Raw genomic sequence first — 10,265 nt, 5'->3', positions numbered from 1 at the left:
AGGAGGAGGAGGAGGAGGAGGAGGAGGACAGGGGGGAAAGGAGGAGGAGGAGGAGGAGGAGGAGGAGGAGGAGGAGGAGGAGGACAGGGGGGAAAGGAGGAGGAGGACAGGAGGAGGAGGAGGAGGAGGAGGAGGAGGAGGAGGAGGACGACGACAGGGGGGAAAGAAGGAGGAGGAGGAGGAGGAGGAGGAGGACAGGGGGAAAGGAGGAGGAGGAGGAGGACAGGGGGGAAAGGAGGAGGAGGAGGAGGAGGAGGAGGAGGACAGGGGGGAAGGAGGAGGAGGAGGAGGAGGAGGAGGACAGGGGGGAAAGGAGGAGGAGGAGGAGGAGGAGGAGGAGGAGGAGGACAGGGGGGAAAGGAGGAGGAGGAGGAGGAGGAGGAGGAGGAGGAGGAGGAGGACAGGGGGAAAGGAGGAGGAGGAGGACAGGAGGAGGAGGACGGACGACAGGGGGGAGAGGAGGAGGAGGAGGAGGAGGAGGAGGAGGACAGGGGGGAAAGAAGGAGGAGGAGGAGGAGGAGGAGGACAGGGGGGAAAGGAGGAGGAGGAGGAGGAGGAGGACAGGGGGAAAGGAGGAGGAGGAGGAGGAGGAGGAGGAGGACAGGGGGGAAAGGAGGAGGAGGACAGGAGGAGGAGGAGGAGGAGGAGGAGGAGGAGGAGGACGACGACAGGGGGAAAGAAGGAGGAGGAGGAGGACAGGGGGGAAAGGAGGAGGAGGAGGACAGGGGGGAAAGGAGGAGGAGGAGGAGGAGGAGGAGGAGGAGGACAGGGGGGAAAGGAGGAGGAGGAGGAGGAGGAGGACAGGGGGGAAAGGAGGAGGAGGAGGAGGAGGAGGAGGAGGAGGACAGGGGGAAAGGAGGAGGAGGAGGAGGAGGAGGAGGACAGGGGGGAAAGGAGGAGGACAGGAGGAGGAGGAGGAGGAGGAGGAGGACAGGAGGAGGAGGAGGAGGAGGAGGAGGAGGACAGGAGGAGGAGGAGGAGGAGGAGGAGGAGGAGGAGGACAGGAGGAGGAGGAGGAGGAGGAGGAGGAGGAGGAGGACAGGAGGGAGGACAGGGGGGAAAGGAGGAGGAGGAGGAGGAGGAGGAGGAGGAGGAGGAGGAGGAGGACAGGGGGGAAAGGAGGAGGAGGAGGAGGAGGAGGAGGACAGGGGGGAAAGGAGGAGGAGGAGGAGGACAGGGGGGAAAGGAGGAGGAGGAGGAGGAGGAGGAGGACAGGGGGGAAAGGAGGAGGAGGAGGAGGAGGAGGAGGAGGAGGAGGACAGGGGGGAAAGGAGGAGGAGGAGGAGGAGGAGGAGGAGGACAGGGGGGAAAGGAGGAGGAGGAGGAGGAGGAGGAGGAGGAGGAGGACAGGGGGGAAAGGAGGAGGAGGAGGAGGAGGAGGAGGACAGGGGGGAAAGGAGGAGGAGGAGGAGGAGGAGGAGGACAGGGGGGAAAGGAGGAGGAGGAGGAGGACAGGAGGAGGAGGAGGACAGGAGGAGGACAGGAGGAGGAGGAGGAGGACAGGAGGAGGAGGAGGAGGAGGAGGAGGAGGAGGGACGACGACGACAGGGGGGAAAGAAGGAGGAGGAGGAGGAGGAGGAGGAGGAGGAGGAGGAGGAGGAGGAGGAGGAGGAGGAGGAGGACAGGGGGAAAGGAGGAGGAGGAGGAGGAGGAGGAGGAGGAGGAGGACAGGGGGGAAAGGAGGAGGAGGAGGAGGGAGGAGGAGGAGAGGAGGAGGAGGACAGGGGGGAAAGGAGGAGGAGGAGGAGGAGGAGGAGGAGGAGGACAGGGGGAGGAAGGAGGAGGAGGAGGAGGAGGAGGAGGACAGGGGGGAAAGGAGGAGGAGGAGGAGGAGGAGGAGGAGGAGGACAGGGGGGAAAGGAGGAGGAGGAGGAGGAGGAGGAGGAGGAGGAGGACAGGGGGGAAAGGAGGAGGAGGAGGAGGAGGAGGAGGAGGACAGGGGGGAAAGGAGGAGGAGGAGGAGGAGGAGGGAGGAGGACAGGGGGGAAAGGAGGAGGAGGAGGAGGAGGAGGAGGACAGGGGGGGAAGGAGGAGGAGGAGGAGGAGGAGGAGGAGGACAGGGGGGAAAGGAGGAGGAGGAGGAGGAGGAGGAGGAGGAGGAGGAGGAGGAGGAGGACAGGGGGGAAAGGAGGAGGAGGAGGAGGAGGACAGGAGGAGGAGGAGGAGGAGGAGGACGACGACGACAGGGGGGAGAGGAGGAGGAGGAGGAGGAGGAGGAGGAGGACAGGGGGGGAAAGAAGGAGGAGGAGGAGGAGGAGGAGGACAGGGGGGGAAAGGAGGAGGAGGAGGAGGAGGAGGAGGACAGGGGGGAAAGGAGGAGGAGGACAGGAGGAGGAGGAGGAGGAGGGAGAGGAGGAGGAGGAGGAGGACCGACGACAGGGGGGAAAGAAGGAGGAGGAGGAGGAGGAGGAGGAGGAGGACAGGGGGGAAAGGAGGAGGAGGAGGAGGACAGGGGGAAAGGAGGAGGAGGAGGAGGAGGAGGAGGAGGAGGAGGACAGGGGGGAAAGGAGGAGGAGGAGGAGGAGGAGGAGGACAGGGGGGAAAGGAAGGAGGAGGAGGAGGAGGAGGAGGGAGGGAGGACAGGGGGGAAAGGAGGAGGAGGAGGAGGAGGAGGAGGAGGAGGACAGGGGGGAAAGGAGGAGGAGGAGGACAGGAGGAGGAGGAGGAGGAGGAGGAGGAGGAGGAGGCAAGACGAGACAGGGGGGAGAGAGGAGGAGGAGGAGGAGGAGGACAGGGGGGAAAGAAAGGAGGAGGAGGAGGAGGGAGGAGGACAGGGGGGAAAGGAGGAGGAGGAGGAGGAGGAGGAGGAGGACAGGGGGGAAAGGAGGAGGAGGAGGAGGAGGAGGAGGAGGACAGGGGGGGAAAGGAGGAGGAGGAAGGAGGAGGAGGAGGAGGAGGAGGAGGAGGAGGAGGAGGAGGAGGAGACGACAGGGGGGAAAAGGAAGGAGGAGGAGGAGGACAGGGGGGAAAGGAGGAGGAGGAGGACAGGGGGGAAAGGAGGAGGAGGAGGAGGAGGAGGAGGAGGACAGGGGGGAAAGGAGGAGGAGGAGGAGGAGGAGGACAGGGGGGAAAGGAGGAGGAGGAGGAGGAGGAGGAGGACAGGGGGAAAGGAGGAGGAGGAGGACAGGGGGGAAAGGAGGAGGAGGAGGACAGGGGGGAAAGGAGGAGGAGGAGGAGGAGGAGGAGGAGGAGGAGAGGAGGACAGGGGGAGGAGGAGGAGAGGAGGAGGAGGAGGAGGAGGACAGGGGGGAAAGGAGGAGGAGGAGGAGGAGGAGGAGGAAGGGGGGGAAGGAGGAGGAGGAGGAGGAGGAGGAGGAAGGGGGAAAGGAGGAGGAGGGAGGAGGGGACAGGGAGGGAAAGGAGGAGGAGGAGGAGGAGGAGGAGGAGGACAGGGGGGAAAGGAGGAGGAGGAGGAGGAGGAGGAGGAGGACAGGGGGGAAAGGAGGAGGACAGGGGAGGGAAGGAGGAGGAGGAGGGAGGAGGAGGACAGGGGGGAAAGGGGAGGAGGGGACAGGGGGGAAAGGAGGAGGAGGAGGAGGAGGACAGGGAGGGAAGGAGGAGGAGGAGGAGGAGGAGGAGAGGAGGACAGGGGGGAAAGGAGGAGGAGGAGGAGGAGGAGGAGGACAGGGGGGAAAGGAGGAGGAGGAGGAGGAGGACAGGGGGGAAAGGAGGAGGAGGAGGAGGAGGACAGGGGGGAAAGGAGGAGGAGGAGGAGGAGGAGGAGGAGGAGGAGGAGGAGGAAAGGAGGAGGAGGAGGAGGAGGACAGGGGGGAAAGGAGGAGGAGGACGACAGGGGGGAAAGGAGAGTTTTAAAATATAAAAACAGATTTCCATGCAAAACAATGTACCACTTTTAGCACAGAAATCCTGACCTAATCAGACAGCCAGGGAGGTTAAAAAGAAAATCATATTGCCAATTCTGAAAAAGGAGGGTGTGAAAAATAAAATCAAAAAATAGGAGATAAAACTCCACTTTGAGGACCCAATAACTCACCTTCATGTATTTGTGAAGCGCGCCGCAATAATGCAATGCCTGCTCGTGTGCATTGAGGCAAAGTACATTGCACAGCTGTAAAAAATAAAAAGTACAACATGAACAAAAAAAAAAAAAAAAAAAAAAAAAACGGACATTCACAAACCACACTTTACTTTCAAAAGGAAACACATCCTTGAAGAAAAAAAAAGTCCCTTTTCAGAACCTCTGTTGGGTTTTTATAAGCACATAGGGTTGGAAATACTGCGCTACCTATAAACACAAGCTGCTTGCACTGATCACCAGACAAAAAAGTGACAAAACCATAAAATATATAAAAATGTGCAGCGCTAAAAATAATATATACTTGAACATATAATTCAACTCATATGCTGTATTTATTTATTTATATGCGTCCAATCAAATAATGAATAAAATGATTGTCCAACTGAAATAATAGTCCCAAGTGAATTAAGTGATAAAGAGAAGTCCAACATGTACAACGTGATCACAGTGTGCATCAAATCCCAACACCGACAAGGAGTAATTGTATGCGATTGGGTTTTTATGGTTGCAGAAATATGCTGTATACAGAGGTATAATGTACTCTTATAGTTCATGAGATTATTGGCTGACAAAACACCCCGTACCTCTAAAACTACCCGAGTCTCATAGCTGCAGCATGAGATTATCCAAGCCACTCCTGCCTCAGAGGGAAGCAGTTTGCAGACAAAGTTATCCATGCCTGTGGCAGCTTTTGTGTACACAAGAGTAGTCTTAGTAACATAAGGGGTGGCTATGGGGAGACCCTAGAAGGCAGGAAGCGCTATAGCTATAGCTATATATATAATATAATATAGTTATTTATTAGGTGAGGTAGAGATATATAATAGATAGAGAGATATGTAAAAAGTCTCCACCCTGCGCAGTGGATCAATAAGGATAAATAAAAAAATTCCAGAGCAGAGCTGCTGCTATAAATCAAAATAAAATGAAATAATCGAAGGCATAAAAAATATAATCAAGTTAAAATAAAATCATCATTGTGATTAGTCACATCCACCTTCCCTTTGGTTACTTTCTCACTTCTCATGGACATTGATTAGAACTCCCATTGTCTGATTGCCTTTGATTATTCCATTTTATGTGTGATGGACCATTATCAGCGCTGCTAAATGTTTGACATTCCATTAAATCAGTGGTCCTCAACTCCGGTCCTCAGGGCACACTAACAGGCCAGACTTTAAGTATTAGCTTGGGGAGATGCAGACTAGAGTACTGCAATCACTGAGCAGCAAATGATATCACCTGGGATGTAATTTAGTTATCTTGCAAACCTGGCCTGTTAGTGGGCCCCGAGGACCGGAGTTGAAGACCAATGACAGCATCGGTTATACTTATTATAGGCTTACCTGTAGGTAGGTAGTGGGGTATACAACCGCTTTAACCCACTATACTATGATCATGCCACCCCCCCAATACTTATTCCTGTGCTAAAGAAAAAAAAGCAGATTATATCTTAGAGCAGTGATGGTGAACCTTGGCACCCCAGATGTTTTGGAACTACATTTCCCATGATGCTTATGCACTCTGCAGTGTAGTTGAGCATCATGGGAAATGTAGTTCCAAAACATCTGGGGTGCCAAGGTTCACCATCATTGCCTTAGAGCGTCTCCAGGCGCTCATGTGACTCCTTGGCTCTCTCCTCTGCCCAGCTGACAGCTATAGCGGGCAGGGCTGAGCACTCCCACTGACATCAGCCGGGGAAGGAGAGAGGAGAGGGATTTGAGGAGTCACGTGAGCGCCAGGACTCCTCTGCCTGGCTAACTGCTATAGCGGGTGGGGCTGAGCACTCCCACTGACATCAGCCGGGGAAGAAGAGAGGAGAGAGATTTGAGGAGTCACGTGAGCGCCAGGACTCCTCTGCTCTCTCCTCTGACTGGCTAACTGCTATAGTAGGCGGGGCTGAGCACTCCCGCTGACGTCAGCCGGGGAAGGAGAGGGATTTGAGGAGTCACGTGAGCGCCAGGACTCCTCTGCCTGGCTAACTGCTATAGCGGGTGGGGCTGAGCACTCCCACTGACATCAGCCGTGGAAGAAGAGAGGAGAGAGAATTGAGGAGTCACGTGAGCGCCAGGACTCCTCTGCTCTCTCCTCTGACTGGCTAACTGCTATAGTAGGCGGGGCTGAGCACTCCCGCTGACGTCAGCCGGGGAAGGAGAGGGATTTGAGGAGTCACGTGAGCACCAGGACTCCTCTGCCTGGCTAACTGCTATAGCGGGTGGGGCTGAGCACTCCCACTGACATCAGCCGGGGAAGAAGAGAGGAGAGAGATTTGAGGAGTCACGTGAGCGCCAGGACTCCTCTGCTCTCTCCTCTGACTGGCTAACTGCTATAGTAGGCGGGGCTGAGCACTCCCGCTGACGTCAGCCGGGGAAGGAGAGGGATTTGAGGAGTCACGTGAGCCCCAGGACTCCTCTGCCTGGCTAACTGCTATAGCGGGTGGGGCTGAGCACTCCCACTGACATCAGCCGGGGAAGAAGAGAGGAGAGAGAATTGAGTCACGTGAGCGCCAGGACTCCTCTGCTCTCTCCTCTGACTGGCTAACTGCTATAGTAACTGCTATAGTAGGCGGGGCTGAGCACTCCCACTGACGTCAGCCGGGGAAAGAGAGGGATTTGAGGAGTCACGTGAGCGCCAGGACTCCTCTGCCTGGCTAACTGCTATAGTGGGTGGGGCAGGGCTGAGCACTCCCGCTGAAGTCAGCCGGGGGAAGGAGAGGGATTCAAGGAGTCACATGAGCGCCAGGGACTCCTCAGCCCGGCTAACTGCTATAGCGGGTGGGGCTGAGCACTCCCACTGACATCAGCCGGGGAATAAAAGAGAGCCAAGGAGTCACGTGAGCGCCAGGGGACGCTCTGATATAAGAGATAATCTGCATTTTTTTTTTCTATATAGCACAGGGACACAGTTATTAACTGAGGAAATGGCATGATCATAGTATAGATATGAGAGCACCAGGAGGGGGGGGGGGGGGGGGGGGGGGGGAGTACAGTGGAGTGGACGCAGCTGACAGGCAGGGAGGGGAGGAGGAAGGAGGACACAGGAGAGCTGCAGATGACGGAGGCACGTAAACTGACCACGGTCTCAGGGCTCAGCAGCCATGATAAACCGTGGTAATTTTACAGGAGGGGAGGGTATAGCCAGGCAGGATCAGCCAAGTATTTCATATGATACAAGGGGACAAATCACACAGCACAAGCACTGTGCTGTATAACCTGCTTTAAGGGAACCAAGATCCATTTTTTTTTAGGGTAACACTTAATATTTATTTGGTATAATGAGCACTGCTACAAAGCCTGTGACCATGAGATACTTACAGGGCATATCCGCCTCATTTTTGTTCTTTTCTTGACCTTCGATTCACGCTCCATGACGGCTTTGAGATGCTAAGGACAAGGAAAAAATGACATCAGCTGCACAGTAGGTCATAGGTAAAAAAAATAAAATAAAAAAAATAAAAATAAAAAACACATGACTGATAGTCTATAGCAGGGGTCTTCAAACTACGGCCCTCCAGTTGTTCAGGAACTACAATTCCCCATCATGCCTATTCATGTCTGTGCATGTCAGAGTTTTACAATGCCTCATGGGAGGTGTAGTTCTGCAACAGCTGGGGGATCCCTGGTCTAGGGATTACTCCCTTCTGCCCAACATGACTCTTCCCTACCTGAGCCCCATCTCTATCCAGCAATGTCCATGAGTCCCTCGGCCGGCCGTGACCCTACCTGAGCCCCATCTCTATCCAGCAATGTCCATGAGTCCCTCAGCCAGGCGTGACTCTTCCCTACCTGAGCCCCATCTCTATCCACGAGTCCCTCGGCCGGCCGTGACCCTACCTGAGCCCCATCTCTATCCAGCAATGTCCACGAGTCCCTCAGCCGGCAGTGACCCTTCCCTACCTGAGCCCCATCTCTATCCAGCAATGTCCATGAGTCCCTCAGCCGGCAGTGACTCTTCCCTACATGAGCCCCATCTCTATCCAGCAATGTCCATGAGTCCCTCAGCCGGCAGTGACTCTTCCCTACATGAGCCCCATCTCTATCCAGCAATGTCCATGAGTCCCTCGGCCGGCCGTGACCCTACCCTGAGCCCCATCTCTATCCAGCAATGTCCACGAGTCCCTCAGCCGGCAGTGACTCTTCCCTACATGAGCTCCATCTCTATCCAGCAATGTCCATGAGTCCCTCAGCCGGCAGTGACTCTTCCCTACCTGAGCCCCATCTCTATCCAGCAATGTCCATGAGTCCCTCGGATGGCCATGACTCTTCCCTACCTGAGCCCTATATCTATCCAGCAATGTCCATGAGTCCCTGGGCCGGCCGTGACTCTCCCTCCTGATTGGCTGAGACACAGCCGCAACGCCATTTTCTCCTACAACTGTCAAAGTCAGTTAGCCAATCAGGAGAGCGAGGGGGCTGGGGCTGAACAGCAGCTCTGTATCTGAATGGACACACAAAGCTGCAGCTCAGCTCAGGTTCCCCCCCATAGCAAGCTGCTGGCTGTGGGGGGGGGCACTAGACAGGAGGGAGGGGGCTAGGAGTAGTGAAGAAGGATCTAGGCAGCCCTGTGCAAAACCAACCGCACAGAGCAGGCAAGTATAACACAGGGCTCGACAAACCCCAGGCACCAGGTCGCCGTGGAGAACAGAAACCGCATCCTGGCACCTGGGCTGCCACCAGCCCCCTCACTGAAACACCTGACGCCCCCGGACACGCAGCTCAGAGTGCCAGGCAGCCGATCCTTCTCTCTGCCTGGTCTCCGTGTTTTTCCCCGTAGTCTGATGTGCGACATGGGAGGGCGCTGGCCTCCTCCTCCCCCAATGCCCGAGCATATATATTACACACACACACAGCAAAAGGTAGTGCAGCGCTATCAGATATGGTATAACACATATACTTAAGAGTTCCACCCTAAAATTATACCTACCTCCATCTTCTTGCTCCGGCTCACCTGAAAAAGAAATGGATAATAGCAATTTTTTTTTTATACTTAACTTTGTTTAGAAGAAAAAATACTTACCTTACTTCCTCTCCCTCCCCTCAGCGATTCGTCACTTCCTGGCTTTGCAATGATTCCTGGGAGCTGAACGCCATCGCTCCCAGGAATCAATGTGCCTGCACAGGCCCCGACGTCAGTCCCGGTGCAGGCGCCGTCATACCTTGCTAAAACAGCTTCTGGGCATGCCCAGAAGCTGTGCAGAGACGACGCTGCGGCACCGGAAGTGACGGCGGGGCCGGTGTTCTAAAATTTTGTCGGACCCATGAAAAGAGGAGGAGGAGGGGCTGAGGTGGGACACACACACACCGCCGTGGGAAAATTGCTGTCATGGGCAATCAAAGCTGCTGGAGACCCGAAAATTGTATTGCAGGTAGCCAAGACGCTCCCCTACAGCTGATAAAAAAAATTTGAGGTCTCGGGGATGAAAGGGCGCGGAGCAGTGACCCCGAGAACAGGGCCTGGGGGGTCACTACTCCACGCCCTTTCATCCCAGAGACCCAATTTTCTATCAGCTGTAGGTGAGCGTCTTGGCTACCTGCAATACAATTTTCGGGTCTCCAGCAGCTTTGGTTCGCCCGTGATTGCAATTTTCCCACGGCAGTGTGTGCGTCCCACCTCAGCCCCTCCTCCTCTCAATCAGCTGTTCGCTAAGTCTTAGAATTTCCTCGGACCTTGTGCGCATGCGCACCGGGGCTCGCACTAAGGCTGCACGATTAATCGTATGAAAATCGCGATCTCGATTCACCCCCCCCTGACGATCTAAACCTGACATATGCTCGATTCTTTGTGAGGAAGCAGAGAGAAGAGCCGTGGATAAAAAAAAAAGCCTCCTGCAAATATCAGCATTAAGTCTCCCAGTAACTATAAACAAAATGATTACATTGTATCTTTTCCTTCCCTCTGCCAAGGAGAAAGGAAGTTTAACCTCTAAGCCCCCGTTCACATGCACGCGACGATACTTCGCACCGCGACCTCGGAGCGGCCGCCACGGACTTCATAACATTGAAGTCTATGGCGGTCGCCCCAAAGAAGCTCCGGACCCTTTTTCTAAGTCGGAGCGACTTGTGTCGCTCCTAATAGAACGGGTCCACAGCTTCCCTATGGTAGGCGACCTACGGCGACCTGTGAGGCGACCAGGTCACCTCACAGGTCGCCTTAGTGTGAACAGGGGCTTAACCACTTGCCGACTGCCTAACGCCGATCTACGTTGGCAGTCAGCCCCTCACAGGCA

General features: G+C 55.7%; 1 protein-coding gene across 1 annotated transcript in view; it reads right to left on the bottom strand.

The window, feature by feature from the left end:
• Positions 1 to 7,407, bottom strand: part of LOC309569110 (uncharacterized protein) — a gene marked incomplete at both ends in the record, with an annotated part of 58,945 nt that extends 51,538 nt beyond the window's left edge. Inside the window, 2 exons of the mRNA XM_082274874.1 lie at positions 3,995 to 4,069; positions 7,354 to 7,407. Coding sequence (XP_082131000.1) covers positions 3,995 to 4,069; positions 7,354 to 7,407 — 129 coding nt within the window. The remainder of the gene's footprint in view (positions 1 to 3,994; positions 4,070 to 7,353) is intronic.
• Positions 7,408 to 10,265: the final 2,858 nt, after the last annotated feature.

This window comes from Pelophylax lessonae (genome assembly GCF_965119305.1).
Source record: "Pelophylax lessonae genome assembly, chromosome: 13".
In the NCBI taxonomy this organism is placed as follows: Eukaryota; Metazoa; Chordata; class Amphibia; order Anura; family Ranidae; genus Pelophylax; species Pelophylax lessonae.
This window is presented reverse-complemented; position numbering and strand designations above follow the sequence as displayed.